This window comes from Candoia aspera, chromosome 3 (genome assembly GCF_035149785.1).
Source record: "Candoia aspera isolate rCanAsp1 chromosome 3, rCanAsp1.hap2, whole genome shotgun sequence".
Taxonomy (NCBI): domain Eukaryota; kingdom Metazoa; phylum Chordata; class Lepidosauria; order Squamata; family Boidae; genus Candoia; species Candoia aspera.
Window position 1 is genome coordinate 84,812,800 of NC_086155.1, and position 25,350 is coordinate 84,838,149.

At 38.6% G+C, this 25,350-nt stretch overlaps 1 protein-coding gene across 1 annotated transcript in view; it reads right to left on the reverse strand.

Annotated features, from left to right (window-relative positions):
• Positions 1–25,350, reverse strand: part of SNX7 (sorting nexin 7) — a 60,201-nt gene that overhangs the window by 15,025 nt on the left and 19,826 nt on the right. Inside the window, exons 3-7 of the mRNA XM_063298271.1 lie at positions 18,030–18,140; positions 17,446–17,610; positions 15,976–16,180; positions 13,215–13,414; positions 8,010–8,096 (exon numbers count right to left, since the gene is read on the reverse strand). Of these exons, the coding sequence (XP_063154341.1) occupies positions 8,010–8,096; positions 13,215–13,414; positions 15,976–16,180; positions 17,446–17,610; positions 18,030–18,140 (768 nt within the window). The remainder of the gene's footprint in view (positions 1–8,009; positions 8,097–13,214; positions 13,415–15,975; positions 16,181–17,445; positions 17,611–18,029; positions 18,141–25,350) is intronic.

Sequence of the window (25,350 nt, forward strand, 5' to 3'; positions counted from 1 at the left end):
GAGCTGAGGGTTTTTAGTTTGTATTTGGCGCGCTTTTGCTCATTCTCAGCTTTCTCTGTATTTGCATACTATTCTTTAATAAACAGATATTAAGTTCCTGCTTGTGAGTCTGAGTCTATTAGGGTAGGCAATCCTTACACCTACTCTATCTGTACTTGTACACTGCCATTTATTGTTCAATTAGGTCCTTCAACTGCAATCCTTTGGATCCACTCCTCAAAGCTGCAAAGCATCTTTGCAGACCTGGCCTGGATGCTTTGAGGTCTGAGATTTTCAGGGCATGGCAGGAGTTGGGGGAGCTCAAAGCAGTTGCATCACCAGGCCTTTGAGCCCCTGTGGTTTCTTACTGGCTTGGAGAAGTGGATCCAGTGGACTGCTCCACTAGAACTATTTGTGCAAGTCTTGCAAATGAATGAAATAAATATAGTTTTCCTGTTTAGCCTGCCTATATTTACCTCTCCTTATGATGTTTCCTTTTGTTGAATTTTAGATTACATGGTCCTTGCATGAAGGACACACCTGCTAATTCTCTAAAAGTGCCATCTGCAAAGAATTTGTCGGTCACTCTTATATCATGCCAAATGAAGTTTCATCTGAAAAAACACAGAGTTCATTTATCCTGGCTTCCACCATGCATTACAGCTTAGCACATTGCCTGAAATTTTCTAAGCCAGAACTGATTTTTGGAATCCACTAATCTTTTGTAAATATTTTTAGGATTCTATATATTTGTTTGTGCTTTTAAGCTTAAATCATATAACTCCAAGCAGCATACAGCAGTATCTTTGAAAGCACAGCATTACAATCAAATGAATAAAACATCTTTATAGACTATATCAATAAAACAATATCATAACACCAGTTGAATATCTAATCCATCACTGCATTCCATCATCACTCATCAATGGTGTAACCCACTCACTCTACTTTCCCAAATGCTCTCTGGAACAACCAGGTTTTCAGCAGTTTCCTAAATGTCAGGAATCATTTTGGAGTTTAGAAATTAGGTTAAAAACCCTCTCTAACCCTCTCTGCCAAATGGCTCTGTGCAAGAAACTTAGGTATCAAGTTCAATCCCTATCAATCTCTCAAGGGAGACTCCTAGGTGAAATCCTGGAGAGCACCTACCAATCAAGGGCTGAATTTGCCTGGCTTTGGCTTCCCATATTATATAAACCCATGTTAAACTGTGACTTACAGATCATGCATACCTATATACGTTTGTCGTTACAATTAATGATCCATACATATTAACATATAAAAGAATATAAAAACAATTAAATATACAATAATTAGGAATACATTATTGGATGGCGTGTACTGACTGCTGCCACGGAAAATTTGGCCACAATATTAGTGATGCTGTAACTAGAAGCAGAAAGTAGAAACCTTGTATACCAAACAGGTGTCTGTCTGGGACGTTGTTGCAAGATAGGTAAAATAAATGAATTCCTTAGATCCCTATAAAAATTACAATACAACAGTACATGACATTTGCAGATCACATCACACTAAGCCATAATAGGCCTTGCTTGATTTCAGCCTGGTCATTATGTAACTGTGATCTGTAAACTGTTTAGTGATACAGTTTATGTAAAACCATTATGGCATAGCATTAGGTACAAATCATGCCACTAATCCTTTCCAGAAATTATGAGCATTATGTTTGAGTCAGGCCATTGTGATTAACTCAGGATTACTTCCAAACTTGCAGGTCTGAGCCAGGATTTTGAACTATGACAACTTTGTTCCAAGTTCAATACTCTATCAATGATAATGCTTTAGCAGGTATAAAAAAAGAAGGTAAGGCGATAACAGACAAAAGACCCTAAGGGGGTGGGGCTTGTGGCTGAAGCCATATTATGAACTTCGATAATACAGCTATTGTATTTCTTCCATGACATCTCTAATCAGATTTATTTCCTTCGAAGTCACAATTGAACTCTCTATGGGACAAATTTATGTCCTATTCAAAGACAATGCACTGCAGCCTTTTCTCATGCTTGCAATTCTGTCTGTTTTGCACAAATGCTCTTCAAATAAAATTTGAGGTCATGTCATTCACTGTCAAAATAATTTCTAGGTCTCGGTTTTCAGAGGTGAACTCAACTGGACAGTTGTATGGAATTCTTTAAGACCTAACTAAGAACAGTCTAAGTAAGGGAAGGGGAAAGATGCAGGATGGAGGGATCAACAAAATAAGGTATATTCCCACCTCCACATCAGTTGCCTTACAAGGTGCTGCAGGCTTCTCATGTGCAAGATGGAGAGAAGAATCATCAACTATAATAACAGTCAGAATAAGGATTGCCAACACACTTTGGGCAAACTTTTTATAACCAGGAACTCCCTTCTTCCTTCCTCTTGCACCTGCTGAGAGCCAGAGGGATGTGTAGCAATGACACAGTGATTTTTGTCCCAATTTATACAGTATATAGTTTGTATTTGCATTTAGACATTTTCTCTGAGAACTCAAGGCCACTTAACTGGGAGAGCCTCTCCTTTTAGTCCCCCATCAACCACTCTGTGAATTAGACTGGGGTGAGGAAAAGTGACTGGTAGAAGTCACTCACTGATACTGTGGTTAAGGGAGACTTGAATCTGGAACTTCTTGGTTGAAGTTTAACACCTAATCACTTGCTACACTTGCTGGTGGATTAAGCTGGTGGGATATGCCCTTTTTGGACACTGTCATAATTTGATGGAATGCCACTGAATTTCAGCAATATGATCAGGGCTTGGGGTGAGGGGAGGTTGGGGGTGGGGGGAGAGACTCCAGAGAGTACTGCATGTAGTACTGCATGATACAAGTTGCCCATCCATTTTTTTCTGAGGATGTCAGGTCCTCTGCAAACTACTTGTCCATGAATGTTTGACTGCAGGTTGCTGTTTTGGTACTGCTCATTTCCTAAGAAATTTTGCAAGTATTTTTAAAATTCTTTGCTTCCTCCGTTGAAGTTACACTGATGTTCCCTGTATTCACCAGTGTTCCTTTTTAAACAGCCATAAAATGTACATGGAAAAGACATGTTTTAGTCTTTGTTCAACACAGGTTGTTTCAATGACAGAGATGGGGAACAAGTATCAGCATGCTCCCTTGCACTCTGTACAGGAAAGAAGGATGGGGTTGGGGATAGTGATGATGATGATTCGTAGGAGAAAAATAAACAGGAAGATCCTATTCTATTTTCTACTCCTTCCAATCATTTTGAGACTGGAATTCAGTCATTAGAAGTCTGCCAGATGACACTTCCTTTTAAGTTTTGTATTTCAGTGTTTACTACAGTCCATTTTCAACTTGTAGATCTTGATCTTAGCAGTAGTACAATTTAACTCCATGAATTAAGTATGCTTAATTCTGGAATATATATTAGCACTCCATGGTTTTAGTCAGTTGATGAAAAAAGCTTTTCTTAATGAATAAAAGCATGTGCACAAGCACAACATTCTTAAAAGCAATGGAGGCAATTTTTAAATTAATACGGAATTATTATTGAAGCTATTTGGGTTCTGTCATGTTACTAATATAAAAAGTATTTTTATGCATATAACAATAGGAAATAGGTTTTTTTAATATAGCTTGTCATTCTTCCTTCAATATCTCCTATAAGACATATTCATGTATGATTTGGCAATATTAATATTTGGAGCTATGTTTAAGATATACTTTCTCTGACCCATATTATAATAAAACAATGGTGCTGTTTGGGCTTTATTTGAAAAATCAGGGATTTTATTCAAAAATAAAGAATGCTAGAAGGCTTTAAAATGGAATGCCTATAATTAAAATAAAATATAAAATGTGAAAGAATCCTCTACATGGGGATATGGGAGCTATGACTACACTGGATGATACGCATAATGTTTGCATGAACTCCAATTCTATACACGTCCACTCAGATGTAAGTAAATTAAATTGTAGCCTTTTTCTGTTTTGATATTCTGATTTTGCCATAAGATAAAAGAAGTAATAAAGTAGTCTTTAGTGAGCTAGGGATCAATTGCTATCATATATAGCCAGGACTGGAACTGAACACCAAGTAGATCCTCAGTTTGGGGATTGAGAGATGCCAAATAGGATTTCAGACTATTCAGTAACATCTGGCCTTCTCCAACTTGTTAACTTGCAAATGAATTAGGATTATACTTTCTAGAATTTTCTGCCAGCAGGGGATCCAACTGCTATTCTCTATCTAGAACAGTCTCAGCTTCATCAGCCTTACATGGCTCCCCTGGACTTCTGTTTTCATTATGCAGAATAAACTGCATCTGATTCCCACTTAAAACCACATGAGGCAGGAGGTGGAATTAAAGTTATAATCAACCGCAGATGAAGAAGGATAAGTGGAGTGAATGACTCATTTCTTAGCTGTACTGACAAGGCTAGGACAGACAACATAAATATCTAGTCAACTGAATGAATACTAGATAATGCATATATTTCAGTTTGTTGTGCCAATAACACCTGCATGTAAAGGAAACTTTTCTTCTCAACTTGAACACAAGCCATTTGCCTTATATGGAAGGGGGATAGGAGATCTGGGCAAAGGATGCTCCAAATATACCCACTGAGGACGCAAGATGGGGCTACAAACTCTGCTGAGCCCGAAGAATTCCCTACATGTGGAGATGGGAGCTATGACTATATGGATGATACCCATAACGTTTGGCAATTTATATGCTGAATCAATTAGTGCTGTGGTATAATTTATATTTACAGTGCTTTGCTATCACTTATTATAAGTAATAGCAAGCGTTGAGAGTTATAATGTATACTCCGGTTCTAACAGAGTCAGTGCTTGAATTTCTTCCTCCCCGGCGCATGGCATATTGCAGTGAAAATCAGCCAATGGTCTCCATTCCTTTGTGAAATAGGGGTGACTTCAGCCAAAAGAGAAGGGAAGGGCATTTTAAATCTTGTTAATTTCTCCATGAAACAGTCATGAGCAGAGGCTTTTACTGAGGTGTGCTAAAACACGTTTCTCACTGACATTTTAGGCAGTGAGGGAAAGAACAGAAGAAATGACAGGGTAGGTAATTGGCAGAACAAAGACTAAGCATTCTGGTTCTCCATGTAAGTCACCTGGTTCTACAGGCTGCTTTACAAGTAAGAAGTGATTATAGTATAAATGGTTAGTGTGGGAGTATACTAAGTTCTGATTTGTTTCTGTTCATAGAATAAACAAAAGATGGGTTTGTCCAATGCATTAAGCCATAAAGCATATCACAACACATTAAAGAAACATCAAACAAAACACATGACTTACTAAGCCATCATATGGTTTGTTTGGTTTTGCCTTAATGTTTCAGGTGAGTCCAGCCACTGAAGTTTGAAAAAAGTGATCTACGGTAGAGATTAGCAACTTTTCCAGGTGCCAGTCTCCCTTGGACAGTCTTCCACATAGTGGAGCACTAAAATGAAAAATTATCAAATCTTTTCAGAACTCTTATCTTGAAATGACAGTGTTTTCGTCTTAGCATCTTAGATTTCCAGTGCAAGTACCAAAACTCCGTAAGTTTTAGTAGTCACACAAAATTTTGCCAAATTTTAATTGAACTTTTAACAAAGCATGTTTAATTTGGATGCCTTGGATGCTGCCTATGGGGTTTGTGGGTAATATAATGCTTATGGATGTTGCATTGTACATCTCTGATTTATGGCTCAGTGCAACACATGAACCCAACCATGCCATTTATTTAGCAAAATTAAGGTTAAGCAAAGGTGGTATATGACCCTAATCACTGGATAACCTTGTGTCAGTAGTGTTCTTTCAGCCTAAACTACCTCTCATTATTGTTACAAGGATAAAATAATTTAACTATTTATGCTGAAGTCTCTGAAGAAATGGTGAAATTAAAACACAATTATATAACTAGGTCTTGGTTCGATTTTGCCAGTTAGGAATGCCAGTTGTACTTAAGCATCTTTATGTCTATAATTTCCAGATTGAGCAAAAACCTCCTCTTAGATGACATTTGGTACTGAAACAGCATATTTATAACCAAAGATGATTCTCTTTTTTTGTATCTGTTCTACATTAATCACCCAAATTGAGCTTTTGGGGCATCAGTATCTGTTTTAAAATCACAAGTGCATAATTATAATATTGATATATTTTTCTTTTAAGTTCAAAGATGCCCTTCTTTGTACCTCTCCTGTAACATCCTTCAGAATGTATTTTTTATTATTATGGCAATCTGTGCTGTTAGTGGTTATTGTTACAGAATTCATGCCTTGAGAGGTGGCAAGACTCACCACATATCCTGCCATACTTCCTTATCTCTTCTAGCTGTAAATGCAGGTCTACTTGTTAGAACAACATTGACAGCCTTGGCTCAACTTGCATATCAAAGCTGCTATGCTTCCTTTCCAGGAACGTGTCTATAATGTTTTCATACCATGAGGGATGCCTATGTCTCCCTTTGTGGTTATCTTGCTTCCTTGTAAGTTGTAAAGCTATTCTTTCTATAACTAGTAAAGCAATTCTTTAAAAACAAGAAAAAAAGTCATACAGAAAAAGAAATTCTTGCTAACTGATTACTTATTTTTTCTGTACATGCTTTTTTCTTGTTTTTACTACCATTAATATTGTATGACGCCCAGGGTCTTATGGAGGTGGGCAGCCTTCTAAAAGAATTAAACAATTAAATGAATGTTCTGATAGTCTGTGTGTTCATGCTCAAACTGTCTTCGATCAGCCTCCTGAACAAGATCTTGTGTCTCCTGCTCTTGGCAATTCTATATGCAAGAGATTCACTGTAACCTGCTAGCTTTGGACCAATCAAATAAACATTTGGATCCTTTCCAGCTGTTGGTGAGTTATTTTTGCCACAACAGATATATGATCTGTCCAGAGTCTAGAAGTTCCATTGGGTCTTGAAGACCAATAGCAGTTCCTAGACCTGTCCTCTAGGAATTTATCCAATCTCCTTTTCAAGTCAATCAAGCTAGTGCCTATCACTATATCTTAGGGTAAAGAATTCTACAGGTTAATTTTCTATGTGAAAAATTGCTTCCTCTTGTCTGTTCTGAAGCTCTTTCCAGTCAACTTCACTGGATGACCTCTGGTCCTAGTGTCTTGAGAGGGGATGAAAAGCTTCCTTCCACTTAATATCTCTGTCATGTCTTCCCTCAGTTGCCCTTTTTCTAAGTAAAAGAAATGCTGAATGCTTTACCCATTTGCCACAGAGGTGTTCAATCCCCCCTGATCAGTCTGGTTGCCATCTTCTCCATTTTTTCCAGCTCTATTCTACCCTCTTTCAAAGGTGGTGATCAGATGTGAATGTACTATAGATTTCCCTAAAGGCAATCCAATGTTGGCTGTTTTATTTTCATTCTCTTTTCTAATGGTTATTATCATTTAGAAATATAGAGTTGGGGTCAGAAACAGCCTAACTCAATAAATTCTCATACCTACAAGCCAGCAGGTCAGGGCAGCAGTGTCTGCAGGAGTGGGGGTAAAACGGGTTAAATTGATTTCAGCAATATAATGATGCCCCCAACCCTTTTCTTTACATGTACTGCAATGCTGGATGCCCCAAAGGGTTGTAAAAGCTTGTAGTATGATGCTGTTTCTGTCATTTTGACAAAAGCAGCCATTTCTGTGGGTGCCATGTAACAGGGACTAAGCCAGCCCTATCCTATAACTGCATGTTTTATCAGCATAGAGAATGTTGTAGGCAGAGGAATATTCAACAGATGGTCTTCAATCTTTCTTCTGAAGCAATCCAGAGTGTGGGCTGAGGACTCTGCCAACTGCTTTTTCAGAACATGTACGTTACTCAACTCCACATTCTGTCTCTATACAGCTTTTTGTAGGGCAACATTCAAGGCTGACTTTCTTCATGTACCTACAAATCTGTCAAAAGGATAGCAGCCTCAAGTGGCTCATAAAGATCACAATGGATTACCTGGGGGAAAGCAATGACTGTGACCTGTGATATAATCTAAACTTGAATTATAGCAAGAAAATTTTGTCATTATACTTTTCAATTGCTTGCACACTTACCAGGCCATTTTCAGCCTTTTTATTATATATAGCATCAGCTTTGGAATCCAGCTCTGCTTGGATCTGGTCTCTTCTTTTCAAAACACCCTGAAATATGGAATAGCAGAAATAAATGTATCAGAAATTTTGCACAAGTAAGTAATTCTGAAAACTCTCAACTTGCATTTGAGTCAAAATTGGGGAGAAAGAGATTTCCCCCCCTACACACACACATATCTCTTACTGTATATGTTACACTAAGATTCTTGGTTATCTTGGATGTCATTTTCTGTCTGCTTGACAGGAGAGACTAAAAGCTATCTTGTTGCATTGGTACAAGTGGGCGCGTAAAAGAGGAATAAAGAGCTTCTTTTACTTCTCAAGAAAAAAATGACATTTATTAAACGAGTGCTACTGCTTGCACCCCACTTTGAGAATCTACAGCTGAATGCAGGTCTTGCAGCTGTCAACAGAATAGAATGGAAAAGAAATGAAACTGAGATGCTGTGTTAATGGAAGGATGAGTTACCCCCTGCCTGCACCAAATGCAGCCTAATTGTGTGGCTGAGCAGGAATTTAAGGGTCTAACAAATGCAATTTGTTTATTCGTTTAGTCGCTTCCGACTCTTTGTGACTTCATGGACCAGCCCACGCCAGAGCTTCCTGTCAACACCCCCAGCTCCCCCAGGGACGAGTCTGTCACCTCTAGAATATCATCCATCCACCTTGCCCTTGGTCGGCCCCTCTTCCTTTTGCCCTCCACTCTCCCTAGCATCAGCATCTTCTCCAGGGTCTCCTGTCTTCTCATTATGTGGCCAAAGTATTTCAGTTTTGCCTTGAATATCATTCCCTCAAGTGAGCAGTCTGGCTTATTTCCTGGAGGATGGACTGGTTGGATCTTCTTGCAGTCCAAGGCACTCTCAGAATTGTCCTCCAACACCACAGTTCAAAAGCATATATCTTCCTTCTCTCAGCCTTCCTTATGGTCCAGCTCTCACATATGTTACTACGGGGAACACCATTGCTTTAACTATGCGGACCTTTGTTGTCAGTGTGATGTCTCTGCTCTTAACTATTTTATCGAGATTTGTCATTGCTCTTCTCCCAAGGATTAAGCGCCTTCTGATTTCCTGACTGTAGTCAGCATCTGCAGTAAACTTCGCACCTAGAAATACAAAGTCTTTCACTGCTTCTACATTTTCTCCCTCTATTTGCCAGTTATCAATCAAGCTGGTTGCCATAATCTTGGTTTTTTTGAGGTTTAGCTGCAAGCCAGCTTTTGTACTTTCTTCTTTCACCTTCATCATAAGGCTCCTCAGTTCCTCTTCGCTTTCAGCCCTCAAAGTGGTGTCATCTGCATATCTGAGATTGTTAATGTTTCTTCCAGCCATTTTAACTCCAGCCTTGGATTCCTCAAGCCCAGCATGTCGCATGATGTGTTCTGCGTACAAGTTGAATAGGTAGGGTGAAAGTATACAACCCTGCCGTACTCCTTTCCCAATCTTAAACCAGTCCGTTGTTCTGTGGTCTGTTCTTACTGTTGCTACTTGGTCGTTATACAGATTCTTCAGGAGGCAGACAAGATGACTTGGTATCCCCATACCACTAAGAACTTGCCACAATTTGTTATGGTCCACACAGTCAAAGGCTTTAGAATAGTCAATAAAACAGAAATAGATGTTTTTCTGAAACTCCCTGGCTTTTTCCATTATCCAACGGATATTGGCAATTTGGTCCCTAGTTCCTCTGCCTTTTCTAAACCCAGCTTGTACATCTGGCAATTCTCGCTCCATGAATTGCTGAACTCTACCTTGCAGGATCTTGAGCATTACCTTACTGGCATGTGAAATGAGTGCCACTGTTCGATAGTTTGAACATTCTTTAGTGTTCCCCTTTTTTGTTATGGGGATATAAGTTGATTTTTTCCAATCTGATGGCCATTCTTGTGTTTTCCAAATTTGCTGGCATATAGCATGCATTACCTTGACAGCATCATCTTGCAAGATTTTGAACAGCTCAGCTGGGATGCTGTCGTCTCCTGCTGCCTTGTTATTAGCTATGCTTCTTAAGGCCCATTCAACCTCACTCTTCAGGATGTCTGGCTCTAGCTCACTGACCACATCATCAAAGCTATCCCTGATATTGTTATCCTTCCTATACAGGTCTTCTGTATATTCTTGCCACTTTTTCTTGATCTCTTCTTCTTCTGTTAGGTCCTTGCCATCTTTGTTTTTGATCATACCCATTTTGGTTTGGAATTTACCTCCGATGTTTTTAATTTTCTGGAAGAGGTCTCTTGTCCTTCCTATTCTATTGTCTTCTTCCACTTCCGCTCATTGCTTGTTTAAAAATAATTCCTTATCTCTTCTAGCTAACCTCCGGAATTTTGCATTTAATTGGGCATATCTCCCCCTATCGCTGTTGCCTTTTGCTTTCCTTCTTTCTTGGGCTACTTCTAGTGTCTCAGCAGACAGCCATTTTGCCTTCTTGGTTTTCTCTTTCTTTGGGATGTATTTTGTTGCCGCCTCCTGAACAATGTTGCGAACTTCTGTCCATAGTTCTTCCGGGACCCTATCTACTAAGTCCAGTCCCTTAAATCTATTCTTCACCTCCACTGCATATTCCTTAGGAATATTAGTGAGCTCATATCTAGCTGATCTGTGGGTCTTCCCTAATCTCTTTAGTCTGATCCTAAATTGTGCAATAAGAAGTTCGTGATCTGAGCTACAGTCAGTTCCAGGTCTTGTTTTTACCGGCTGTATAGATGTCCGCCACCTTTGGCTGCAAAGCATGTAGTCAATCTGATTTCAGTGTTGTCCATCTGGTGAAGTCCATGTATAAAGCTGTCTCCTAGGTTGTTGGAGGAGAGTGTTTGTTATGCAGAGTGAATTGTCTTGGCAAAATTCTATCAGCCTATGTCCTGCTTTGTTTTGTTCTCCCAGGCCATGCTTACCTGTAATTCCAGGTGTCATTTCACTGCCCACCTTAGCATTCCAGTCTCCTGTGATGAAAATAACATCTCTTTTAGGCGTGTTGTCCAGTAGGTGCTGCAGACCCTCATAGAACTGCTCTACTTCAGCTTCTTCAGCATCTGTGGTTGGGGCGTATATTTGGATCACTGTGATGTTAGATGGCTTGCCCTGAATTCGAATTGAGACCATTCTATCGTTTTTTGGATTGTATCCAAGCACTGCTTTAGCCACTTGACTATTAATTATGAAGGCTACTCCATTTCTTCTGTGGTCCTCTTGTCCACAGTAGAAGATCTGGTGGTCATCTGATGTGAAGTGGCCCATTCCAGTCCATTTCAGTTCACTGACGCTCAAAATGTCTATCTTTAATCTTGACATCTCACCAATAACCACATCCAATTTGCCGTGGCTCATAGATCTTACATTCCAGGTTCCAATGGTGTGTTGATCCTTAGAACATCGGATTCGCCGTTCACCACCAGCACCGTCAGCTGCTAGCTGTCCTTTCGGCTTTGAGCTAGCTGCGTCATCACATCTGGGGCTAGTTGAACTCATCCTCTGTTCCTCCCCAGTAGCATTTTGACCATCTTCCGACCTGGGGGTCTCATCTTCCGATGGTATACCGACATATCTCTGGTTGTACTGATCCTTTTAGTTTTCACGGCAAGAATACTGGGGTGGGTTGCCATTACCTTCCCCAGGGATCTCATTTAGTCTGATTTCTCTGTCATGACCTTCTCGTCTTGGGTGGCCCTTCACGGTTTAGCTCATGGCATCATTGAGGTGCTCAAGCTCCAGCACCACGACAAGGTAACGATCCTTTGTTGAAGCCCTCTGACAGTACATACTGAAAAAAAACCACCTCAAGTGCATCATATAGGGCCTGACTATTTGAGGGACCATTGTTATTTCAAGGAGTTTAAGTGACATATTTTGATTTTCTCCCTCACATGAAGAAGCTTAGAGTTTATTCTGAATTATACTAATGTTTTGCTGGCTTGTTTTCTATTTCTGTTTGGAATGGGGGGGGGAGATAAGAGAAAATCCCAAGGTTGTTTTTGTTAAGCACTAGCTTATCTGTATAGCTTCCCAGGTTCTTGGAAACAGGTGCTCCAGACCCTGGGAACTATCCCATCAAGGTCAGAACCTGCAACCATGGAAACAGGGTCACAAGGTTTTAGGGCCAGACTTTTGGTATGTAATGATTTTCCTTTCTTTATGCTATGCTTTTTACGCTTCTGTTTAATCTGCCTAAGCTGTGTTTCTGGTTTAAACTGTGTTTCTGTTTAAATTTGTTTGCTTAAGTTAATAATAAAGCTTAAAATCTCTTTATCCATTGGTGTGCTTATTGTCTCTGGGTCTAAAAGAACCAACTGTCTGAGCACCTGATCACTACCTGGACACTTGGCAGAACACCTATCTCCAATAGTTGCTGCCTATCTTGTAAGATCAGGTGTACTCCAGATCCTTCAATTGAACAGTGTCATCTACTGGAATTTAGCAACTTTGCTTTGTCTGTAAAGTTGCCTGCCCTATGGAAGAGCATCCCATCAGAAACCCATATGGCTCCCACCCTGAGGATGTTCAGGAAGTTGCTGAAACCCTGACTATTCTCCCAGGCCTTGGGGTAAGATGGGTGCTGAGCCATTGTAGACTTTTTAAAATCAGTTATGGATTCTTTTCTTCTGGATGTCTACGACTTATTTTTCATGAAACTGAGGAACTATAAAAACTGCATTCCTTGTAGAAACACATACAAAAGTAGGTTTACTGTATAACACTGTGAAACTGCAAATGTCTATAGATATTCTTTCTGTGAATTATAAAGTACCTCACTTCAAATAGAATTTCTCCTTTCCAAACATAGTTACTGAGCAATCCCATGCAGTAGGGAGTTCAAATATGAAGACTTACACACTCTTGAAACCTACAATATTCTATTGTCAAAACAACCATTGATACTCACCAAGTCTTTCCCAAACTAACTAGCTTTCATAATCATGGTCCTTTGTTGCCTTCTTGCTATTTTCTCCCTAGGGACCAGTAGATCATGTATAGTTAAGAGAAAAAAGAGGTGTATTTTGCAGGAAAGCACATAGGCATCATATAGGAAAAGAAAATGCTATATACCCCTCTCCTGCAGTGCTGCACTATTAACACTGACTAAGAACATTGGCAATGTTCATGAGGACATCCATTGCAGCAATGACGTCAGAGGAAACTGAGCTGTTTAAGAGCTTCCAACCTATCTTACCATTAGTATTTCACTGTAAAGCAAATATTCATGTATAACAGGGAAGAAGCTTTCAGGCAGTGCTGCCATCCATTTCTCAGTAGCTTTGCAACACTGGTCAATGCAGGTAGCCATTCCTTTCAACGTATCTCCCAGATCTTCTTCTGAGACAGACCACAGGGTGTGAATTGGACCAAATTCCTTCATTTCATAAAAATAGTCTTGGAAAAAGAAAAAAAAAATTATTCAGGACTTCATAATCTCTCAAGCAACTATCACAGACAGGTCAAGAGCTTTAAACAGAAACTCTTTCTAAAGAATACTCTAATCTGAAATTCTGGCATATAGTCTCAGAGTTCAACATTAGATGTTGTTAGGTACAGGTAGTCCCCAGTTAATGACTGCCCTGTTTAGCGACTGTTCAAAGTTATGACGGTGCCAAAAAAGTAACTTTACGACTGGTCCTTGAATTTACAGCTGTTGCAGTGTCCCCATGGTCACATGATCATGATTTGGGCGCTTCGCAACTGGTGTGTATTTATCACCGTCACAGCATCCGGCAATCTTGTGATCACGATTTGTGAGCTTCATGGTCAGCTTCCAACAAGCAAAGTTAATGAAGAAGCTGGCAGTAAAATCGCAAGATATGGTCATGTGATGTCTCACTTAATGACCATGGCTGATTCACTTAATGAACACAGTGGAACAGTCACCATAAGTCTGGTACAGTCATGTGATGTTTCGCTTAACAACCGCATTGCTTAGCAATAGAGTTGCTGGTCCCAATTGTGGTTGTTAAGTGAGGACTACCTGTATTAAGAAATTTGGGACCAGGCTTATAAGTCATCAATTTACAAACAATTTCCACTTAATGATATTTAAACATATGGATGCAAATTTAAGCCAGCTTTAAATTAAAAAAAACTTTTGCTTTTGCATTCAAAATGTACTCTGAGCTATGGAATGCTAATAGCCCAGTGTGTGGATTGGATCCTACACTATAGTCCATGTAAGAATTACTAAAATACTGTACTTGAAGCATGTTGAAAATATATATATGCTAAAATTATTTATGTGAGCTATATTATGTGTATGCACACAGAATATTTAACATCATTCATGCATCTAGAATAAAAGCTTGCTCACAAAAAATGTTATGCATTCATAAATGAGTCTTTAAGATCTTACAGAACTCCTGGGTTGGTTTTAATTTCATATTGGCTTCCATAGCAACCTCCTGGTAGTATGTCCCCTCCCTTTTTCCAGGACTGACAAGACTGATTGCCAAGGCCTATGCTATGGGTGTGCCTCTGTGCACACAGATTTTCCACAGCATGGAATTCAGAAAACAACCTTTTCATTTTCAAAACCATTGGCACTATCACTCTGAGTCTGTGTAAAATGCTTTTCCTGAGGGGAAAAAAAAAGTATGGTCTTAATGATACAGTATTCCTGAGCCATGGGTTAATTTTCTAACAAAAATAAGCTTTTTTTTTAAAAAAAAAAAAAAAGAAGAACACAGTGCCTTTGACCATGGAGAAAGTGCAAGGCCACCTCTGGAAAAACATCTTACGCATTGCTGCCAATGTTTTCCTTCCTAAACTTACTTTATTTATTCTTTAGATGTACATCCTGCCTTTTACTCATGAGCTGAAGGCAATGTATATAATTGCTACATGCATGTGGATGTTACTACAAGGCAACACCCCTCTCCCTGACAGTTAAGGATAGAAAATACTAGCCATTTAGCATCAGTGGAAACTTTTTTTTCCTGAAGCTTAATTACCATGTGAGGAGTTGGGCTGATATTCAGTGTTAAGGGAATAGAAAGTTAACCATTTTCTGCTGTGCCTGAAAATTCACCCACTCCCCCATACACTCACAGACACCCACATACAGCCTTTTCTTTAGGAAACCGCCTTTTACTGGCACCAGCCTAAATTTTTAAATCCTAAACCTATAATCTAAAACACAGTGTGGTAGGTGGGTGGATTTTCTGGGAGCTATAGCACATGGGGAAAGAAAAGTTAATTTTTCTTTCCCAAGCTGCAATCTCCTTCAATGTTGTCCTTTTAGGGAGAAAAATGTTATCAATGGATTCTAACATTCAGCAGCTTGGGAAACAGGTTGGAAACCAATGCCAAGTTGATCCATGCTGCTGCCCATGTGGTCTTTCTGGAACTATCAGAACATGTGCCTCGTTCTTAATTGCTCTCTCTACAGGAGCTGACAATCTGCTTTTCTTTCTTTTTAAAGCTGAGTGATTGGCCAAGTAGCAAGGCAAATGGGCATTAGTTGAATTGGTGTGAGAAATGTATCTGTCAGGGACAGCAAATAGCTGTTATGATGGTAAATGGCACCTTTGGTGGCTGGGCGGATATTGTCTGAAAAGGGCACCAAGCAGTTTTCTCCCCTCTCAATACAGCATTCTTATTCAGACGGTTCCTTTCAAAGGAGGAAAGAAATGGCTGACCCTAACTCCTATCCTTACATATCTTTACAAAGAAGACTAACTTCTTCCAGTTTCAAGATGTCAGTGTCAGGCTGTTAAAACCAATGGCTCTGCTGGAATTATTTCACAGAGAAAAAGTATTCGCTGTGATTTTCCATTTGTGAGGTGCAGACTAGCCCAGTACAGGGGGAAAAAAAGAAAAAACTGTAGGGCCGCAACCTGCCTTGCTGTGGAGCTCTAAAATTTGGAAGGGGAAAACTGCTGAGCTGTCAAGGAAGTACTCTTGATCTACCCCAGAGGTGACTTTGGCTTTTTTTCCCCCCCACCAACCTTTTTTTTCTTTGTAAACTCGGTGGGAGATTTTGTCCAACAGAGTGATTTTCTGGTTAAATATGTCCACGTAGTCACTCATTTCTGTAAATACTTCTGGGCGGTTTTTCACAGCATTGCCTCGTATTGATGAAGCCACTGCCTTGACTGTTTGTCCCATTCTGCTAAGTAAGCTAGGGCCCTGCTTCCTGTGAGATGAAAGTTCCTGAAAATCAAAGGAGGAAATCCAATTTCAACATGGATAAATGGCTCTTATACAACAGCTCTTATTGCACCATCTATTTAATGTAGTGAAAGCCCATATCCACAGCAGATCCCCTACAACATGTTTCTCAACCTTGGCAACTTTAAGCTTTGTGGACTTCAACTCCCAGAATTTTCCAGCCAGCACATGCTGGCTGGGGAATTCTGGGAGTTGAAGTCTACACAGCTTAATGTTGCCAAGGTTGAGAAACATTGTCCTAGAACTATCTCAGATAATATGGAGACCAAAGTAGCAGGCCTATGTGCTTCATAGAGTCACCAAAATAAGAACAGCTGCTACCTGAATCCCTATGAAGATTTCTTTGGATGCCAGCATTTCATCAATAATCATAAGTAAATTATGGTTCTGTTTTAGATTAGGTGAACAGCAGTTAAAAACATACAATCACAATAATATCACAATAGTCACTGAATCTGTTTTCTCCCAAAATATTAACTATAGTTTTAGATAACATCTATCTGTAGCAATACCTGAAGCTACACTAAAAGTGACCACATGAATGCAGCTCATCATTATAATGCCACAACCTCATTTCATATTCTATGCAAACACAGCCAATATTTTCCATCTTGATTGTACCAAGCTTCTGGCCACGCTGCTGTGAGAATCTCTCTGCTAGGCCAGAAGGGGGAAAGACAGCAATAAGCTAGTTCTCTCTGCTAGGCAAAAGGAGAGAGGGAAGGAGGGAGGGAGAATTTTGCCAGTCAAGGAGAAAGAAAAGAAAGAAAGAAAAGTGAATGAGCAGAGGAAAACCAAAGGAAAGCTCTTTCCTCTGCAAGAGGAGGAGAGAAAAGCAGGATTTGGGCAGCTGTTAGTGGGATGGGTTTCTTAGATTATATCATCCTAGTTATGATCTTGGAAAAGGTATTATACAGCAACTCAGTAATAAAATCAAACATTGGTGTTTGGGTTAAAAAAATACTGCTGGCTAAGTAGTCAGAATGAAAAAGCTCTGTTTTGCATTATCTAATTTATGTATGTTTAATGGATTCATTTTCTTTATTTTTGATTCATTGGAGACTTGATACAAAAGGTTTCAGTACTGTTGTTTTTAGGCTAATGAATTAATCTGCATGAAGTATGTGTCAATTTGAGTGGTCTAGGACCACAGTTAAACACTTATCATAACCCAGTTTGATACCTATTTTGCTCAGACATGGCAAATCCTACTGTATAAGAACAACAACATCTGAAGGTTCCATTACCCAGGCTTGTGCAGTAAGAAAAATTTTGAAGTCCTCATTAAAAGTTAAAGTAGGATGATCAGCAATCCGGTTTAAAAACTTATGCAGAGCTTTCCTTCTTGTTTCAATGAATTCTTCATTAAATCGTTCCACAACTCCTTTCATTATGAATTTTTCAGGCAATGGCTAAATAAAGAAATGAAAGAATAAAACTAATTAAGGTGCATTCTTGCATTTATCCCTAAACCAGCAACTCTAAAAATACAATTTCTATGCATACTATGCCTTAAAATGGAATGACTCAAAACTCTTTCAACTCTAGTACAAAAGTAACAGAGAAGGTGCGTAGAGAGAAATCTTTGTTAGAATACCCATATTTTCATTTTAGCAACTTTGTCTGATTTGGGGGAAAGATTCAAAAAATTGATTTGAATAAAGCAACAAGACTCCATTCAGTTTACAAAAGGTGGCTTGTCTCATCAAAATGAGTGCGACACAGAAACAGCACAAAAAATCCAGTTGTCTGGCAGCCCTCCACTGCAACTTTAGTGATTTATCTCTTCTCTGGAGCCCAGCTTTCTATTTAAGTAAATAAAAAGTCTCACAGGAATAATAAGTGTTGGATGGGCTTCTTCAAGTCTTCCTTTCAACCAAAGAAAGTCCTGATAGCGTCTTCTAACTTCATACTCACTGGAGTCAAATTCACCACGGGTTGTCTGAAAAGAAAACCATAAGGTTAAAACAAAACAAATGAGAAACGTGTGTTATGTATATGATAGCAGTAATGGTATATGACTAGGGAAGGAATTGAACAAATTAAGTCAAATATAATATTGAGAATTCACAATGGCTGGGAACTCTCTAAGACCATCTGCTTCCTTTCAGTGAGTCTTAGTGATCTAAAAACTGCCCACGCATCTTTCTCACTACTTTTAGCAGGATCTTCCAAGCTATAATTCAGGTACTATATAACTGCAATTCACAACTCTGGGCATCAGCTGGGCCTTTTAACCATTCAACCATGTTCCAGAATATTACAGAATAATCCAGCATAAAAAATTTGCAGAATTCTGCTCACAATCTGGCACTCTCCATACACCTTGCACTAGAAAGCCCCATCACCCTCTGCCAGTGCAGCCTTGGATGGGGATGATGACATTTGTAGACCAACACATCTGGAGGGCGCCACTTGAAGAAGGCTAGTCTAAAACCTAAGCTTTCCAACACCTTTAGGAGAAATGGCAGAGAACCTGAAATGGTATAAAGCTTGATGCCATCTCTCTTGCTAGCAAGAGAACAAGCCCTAGAAGATACTGTAAGGCTCACCTCCGAAGAGAAATCTCTTGTGTTTATTAATGGGAAATAAAGAGTACATATAAATTGGGGATGGGGATGGGGGTTTGGGTGAGGATAGCAGCTAATACTGAACAAGCCCTAGCAGCTATTGCCACCCAACGTGCTCCTGAGACACATGGAGAATGTGGCATGGTACAAAATGCTATATCTCAAAAACTGGAACCACTAATACAAAGGAGAACCTTGTCAAAATACAGTGGCTGTCCCAGAACAGGAAAGTGAGAAAGAAAATATGATGAGCACAAAACCACCCCATGAAAATATCTCCAAACTGCGTAACCACAAATTGGGGATAAATATAGAGCTGGCATGTAAAGACTGTATGTATATGAACAATGTAGAATATAGGTACAATAACCAAACATATAGCAAAGAGTTTCCCTACAGGCCAGTAAGACAAGACTTCCTATTTCAATAAATGTAAGTATGGCTTAAACTGATTCAAAGATGCCTCGCATACCAATCACACTACTCCTATTTGGGATAAGCAATCATATGCAAAGTACAAAGAAGGAGTAAGAAACAATAAGCCAAAGAAATTTAGGCATGAGCGGAAAAAAAGGAAAAAAAGTTAAGTCAAGAACTTTTTACCAGCCATCTTTCTGGAACATGTTATTTATTAAGAAGAGTGTTTTTACTGTACTGTTTTATTGTTTTACTGTTTTATTGTATTTTAATTGTTTTATTCCTGTTTTATGTCACCCACCCAGAGTTGCTCTCTGAGTGAGATGGGCTGGGCGGGAAATAAATTTGATTGATAAATAAATAAATAAAGTTTACACCAACATCATTCACGATACATCTCCGTATCTTTCTATCCTTGCAAATTGTCATTATAATCACTATGTTCATATACTGAATCAGCCACTGGCTTTTATTCTTTAAACTTCTCAGCACTCCCTTTTCCAATATCTTACCACATCTATCTAACTTCCCAAGTCTTATCCTTTCTCTCTACCCACTCGCTCTTCTGTTATATATTTGTTTTGCAATTCATTCCTCTTTTCTCTATATATCAAAGTGTACTTTCTTTGGTACTCGTCACTCACTTTGACATCAAATCCACATTCATTCAGCAACTCTTTATTCTTGGACCTCTCGTTTTATCACAAACACTTCTTAAGTACACTGTTCCCACTGCATTCAGCTTACTTTACTATTTCTCCTGATAGTAAAGTAATTTACTATCTAAATTTCTCCAACTCTTACCTCCATATAACAAAATGTGCAGAAAGAAGCTCTTGTAACCATTTTTTGCTACTTCCAACAAACACTCCTACCTTAGAACAGACTACAGACTACCCACTACCTTTCTATCTTCATTTACATAATTTAAAACTTCTTTACTCATTTCCCCATTTTTTGGTAAACATTTTGCCAAGATACACAAAATCATCTTGTTGCTCTAATTTTTTGAAATCTATGTATAACTTGCCATCATTCACTCAATTTTCCCTGTCAAACACAACTGCTCTGGACTTCGATACATTAATTTTCAGAACCATACTTCTCATGGCATCATATAATCTAGCTAACATTCAGGTTCTCAAACAAGAACACGGTATCTGCTGTATACAAAAGCACAGGAACATTCACATCCCCAACCAACCTACCTTTAAGATCAGACCTCTAAGATTTCTTATATATCTAGCCACAAATACAAATACATTAAACAATCAAAGATCCCAGGTCAATACATTAATCAAAACTATAAAAAAGAAAAGGTGTTCAGACAGGGAGACAACAGATACTATAACAGCAAAACCATCCTACCATGGGCCTAATGCCTGAGGAAACAGTCAGGTTTGTAAGGCTTGCATAAAAGAGTAGCGTTGGGGTTGAATTTCTGGAATGATACTGTTCCAGAAGGCAGGTACCGCAACAGAGTTCCATCAGATACCTCCCGAGTCCTGTAAGATGACACTGATATACCATTCTTGTAATCAGCAATCAACCTTCCACTCCAGATTAGCACAAAACATTCCATAATTCAAGCCTATTCTCTTTATCTATAAATCAACAAATGTGCAATTACCTTGCTTTCTCACATTCAAACATTTCTTAGTGATCTGCTGAATAACAAAAATATTCTCTGTAAATTCCCTGCTTAGCATAAAGCCATATTGCACTCCCCAAATTTCGCTCACTGTCACCTCTTGGACCCTTTCAATCAAAACTCTGTCAAACATGTTCCCAGGCATACTTAACACCAATCTTGCTGTTATTTTTGGATTCACTCTTGCCTTTCCTTTTATATAAGAGGAATGCCATAATGGCATTCTTCCAAATGTCAGTTTTCAAATACAGTCTTCAAACACATTTTAACCAAATCACACAGATACTCCATAAGCAAACCACATCCATATTTTAACATTTCTCCAATTACACCATCTAGTCTTTCAGCCTTATCATTTTTCAACATTCTCACAGCACTTATGACTTCTTTTCATCATTTTTTTTTCTTACACTATAATCTTTATAGCATTTGTTTCAATTTCACTTTCATTCCAATCAGAGGTTCATTCCAATCAGAGTGAATTCCTGGTTTAGCTCTCTTAACCTACTTCCAAAGCCAATTTTGGTTTCCATCATAATTGTTTTGCCTTTTCTCCACCTTTTTTAATTCTAACTGGTTTTTGCATTCTTTGACTATATTCTTTACATCTTTTTTCCTCTATACACATTATACAATATATTTCTCTCATCCTAAGTTTTTAAGTATTCATTCTCTTATATGTCTTGTTTTTTCTCCACCTCTTTCACTTCATCATTCTATCTATCATCCTGTAACACACTTCCTAGTAACAAACTGGAGAGCCAGTTTGGTCTAGCAGTTAAGGAGCTGGGTGAGAAACCAGGAAACTGGGAGTCCTAGTCCCGCCTTAGGCATGGAAGCCGGCTGGGTGACCTTGGGCCAGTTACTCCCTCTCAGCCCAACTCACCTCACAGGGTTGCTGTTGTGGGAAAAATAGGAAGAGGGAGTATTAGATATGTTCGCTGCCTTGAGTTATTTACAAAAATAATAAAGGCAGGATAAAAATAAACAAACAAACATAACTTCACACACTTTTATGGCACTTCCCAACATAATTCCCTACACTTAGGACCAAAAACCTTCCATATCCTCTTTATGTTCATTCATTGTGTAGCAAGATTAATCTGTTTTCTAATGCTTTTTCATACAGGACTCCCTGCAGTCATTCTATTTTCACTATAGTTTCTCAAATGTCTTTCTTTTCTTCCACCATTTCCCAAGATTATCTCTTGATACTACCAAATAATGATTTGTCCCATATTCAAAGCCTCTAATTACTTTTGTATCCTTCACTAATGCTCTCAAGCTTTCATCATAAACAATAAGATCAGTCATGTTTTTTTCTTTCATTCCTTTTCAGGTGTACAAATGGATGTGCATATGCTTAAATTACATTTCTGAAATTAACAGATCTTTTTCTAAGCAGGGTCTCTCAATGGCCTAATTACTTTTTTCTGCATTCTCTCACCATGTTCCTACTCATCTGTTCACATCACTTAACAGAGTATTAGACTGCATTAGTTCAGAATGTTGCATAACCTTTCCCGAATGATATTTTTGGTTCTTCCATTATCACCATTCATAATAGCATAATATGCAATATTGCTAATCCATTGATTCCCACTTTCATACATACCCTTAACAACCTAGATGATACCACTTCATACTTTTTGACATACATTTTGACATACATAGCCCATTCATTCAATTAAACCTATACCTGCATGACTCTGCACATGTCAGGCCCAGCCCAAGAACAGAGAATCAATCCAACCAAACTTCAGTTCTTTATTTGTTTACACTGTGTAGACAGAATCTTGCCAGACTAAAGCTATTCTATCTAACCTAAGGGGAAATAACCTGGGACAGTTCTAGGGCGTGGCTACTCTGAACCTCTTAGTCTTCCCACGTTCCAGCTCAGGACTGTGTTTTCTCTTATCCTGCTCCCTTCCTTGGAATGTGCTCCCTCCTTCCTGAGAACCAGCAGTGTTACTGAAGTCCATCGCAGCACATATTCATCAACTCCATTCCACAAGATTCAATCAGCTTCATTCAGATGTATTAACTCCTTTTCCTTTCCCTTAGATTCACAGACACAAGCATTTTTCTTCCTTTCTTTACCTTCACTCATTAATTCATGCTGTTTACCATTAACTCTTCTTACATTCCAAGTCACAGTCTTCTATGAGGATGCTATGGTTGTCACTAGAATCACCAAATTTTCATGTAACACTTTTTAGTAAGAGAAAGTGTAGGCTACGTTACCAGCCATAATCACACCCATAGCACATTTAGCATATCTTGCTAATTGTAAGGATAATACTTGTTAGTTTTGGCATATTTTTGCCAGTATGCCACACACCCTTGATCTTACCTTAAAGACCAAAGAATTGGGACTAAATTGCTCCAAAATGAAGGTGCTCCTTTTCTCTAAGAGACCCTCAGAGTATAAATGGGAAATGGATGGTTTTCAAACTGAGCAGGAAAAGTTGTTCAAATATTTTCATAAATTACCTTAAAATTTAGATATTCTCTTATCTATTTTTTGTTCGTAAATACTTTCACATTTAGATATTCTCTTCCAGTCCTCTACTTCCTGGATGCATCAAATCTGTGAGGTCACAGCAAATGCAATTATTAGAATTCCTAGCTACAATACGAATATTTAGATTCTTGCTGCAATCGATCTATTTAATGCAGAAGTTTTGTTTTTTGTTGTTTTGTGCTCTGACCTACAGCATTTTGAACCTATTCAGTCAACATTTATTAGAATTCTATTGTGAGTCCCTCACTCTATTCCAAATGCTCTCCTTTGGATAGAATTAGAAAGTCTCTCTATAGCAGCTTGAATGAGAAACTTCCACTTAAAACACTGGCTAAGACAATCCTTTTGGGATGAATCCCTGGCTCAGCTGAATTTTGATGAAAAGTTTATACATGAATTTCTTTCAATTAAAAGATAGTTTTGTGTCATGCTGATAATGAACAGGATTCTTATCAGTAAACAAATTTCATCTCATGCCAAATATGCACTAAGGAATCTCAAATAATTTAATAAACATGATGAACCTCTCCTATTTCATCAATAAGGAGCCTTGGCTGATACTGGTAATGGAATAAGCAGAATTCCCCTCAATGAGATCCCTATATTCTAACATGGTTTCAATTCTTCATCAGAGGGGATATTAGAATTATAATTCCAACATATCTCCAAAGAGATTCTGCTTTGGGCTTGTATTCCCTAACAGATCTTACAAATCCTGTCTGTAAGTATATAAGTAAATAATAAAATCCATTGATAAATAAACCCAGTTGTGGAAAAATGATAAATACATCCAATACAAAAACAAATGAGTTGTACTTACTAATCAGTTGCTTGCTTTCCTCTGATCTTTTTACAGCTGTTTCAAAGCCACGATTCATCAGGTGACTTTATCACCAATATAAACCAGGGTTATTTTTTACTGAATTATTCATCTATTTTTCAGTGTAAGTTTTAGAAATTGTTTCTATGGGTATACCTCTTTACACTCCATCTTTGTACTTGTTCACAATTTTTCACATTTTCTTTGGACTGCTTGTGCTTATCATTTTTTCCTTGCCTGCTCCCCTGTGCCATGGCACCCAGTTTACTCATGACACATGGTTCATCATCTCATCAGTTGTCTTGGACTATGGGGTCACTGGCCATTGCTGACATCTTGCACAGGACAGTAAAATACAAGCCAGCAGTCACAGCTAAAAAGATGAACTTTTAAGCTTAGCATTGTTCAGGGGAATGGCTTAAGCAGCCACACCCCAGCTACTGAAAAGCTAATTAAATTCCTGCCAAAGCATGTCTTCTTACTTTTATGATAAAAAAAAACACAAAAAGCAAAGAGGTTCACCTCTGAATGCTGTCATCATACATGCTTGAAGATCCAGCTGTACCAAAAAGGGGATTTGGTTGTATGTATTGTGTGTGTGTGTATACACACACACACACACACACACACACACCTCTACTGGTCCTGTCATCTAGCAAGACCCAGAAAAAGGGGATTCTCTGTCATAACACCTGCTCTCTAAAATAGCATCCTTCTGGGCATTTGCATGGCCCCCATGTTACTGGCCTTTAAAAGAGCATTAAAAACATGGCTCTTAGCCAGCTCTTGGGTTAGGGTGGCTGGGGAAGTCATTTTTTTGTCTGTTTTTATCAACAGTGGGAGAAGATAGAGTTGGCTGTTAAGCTGCCCAGAGTAATTGTAATTAAGCAATCTGGAAATTTGAAAAATAAATAAATATAGGAACTTCCTCTGTATAATTATAAACAGAACCATTATACTTCCTTGAGACCTAGCAATAGCATCTGCCGGCTGCACGAGTTTTTTCCCTTGAAAAGCACTACATATACCGTCTCACCTGCAATCAAGAATAATTTTAATGACAGGCAGTTTAGACATAGCTTAAATAAATAAGTAAATAACCTATTTTGAAATTTCATGCAGTTTCAAAAACAGTTTGCTACTACTGTCAGGGAATACAAGTCCAAAACA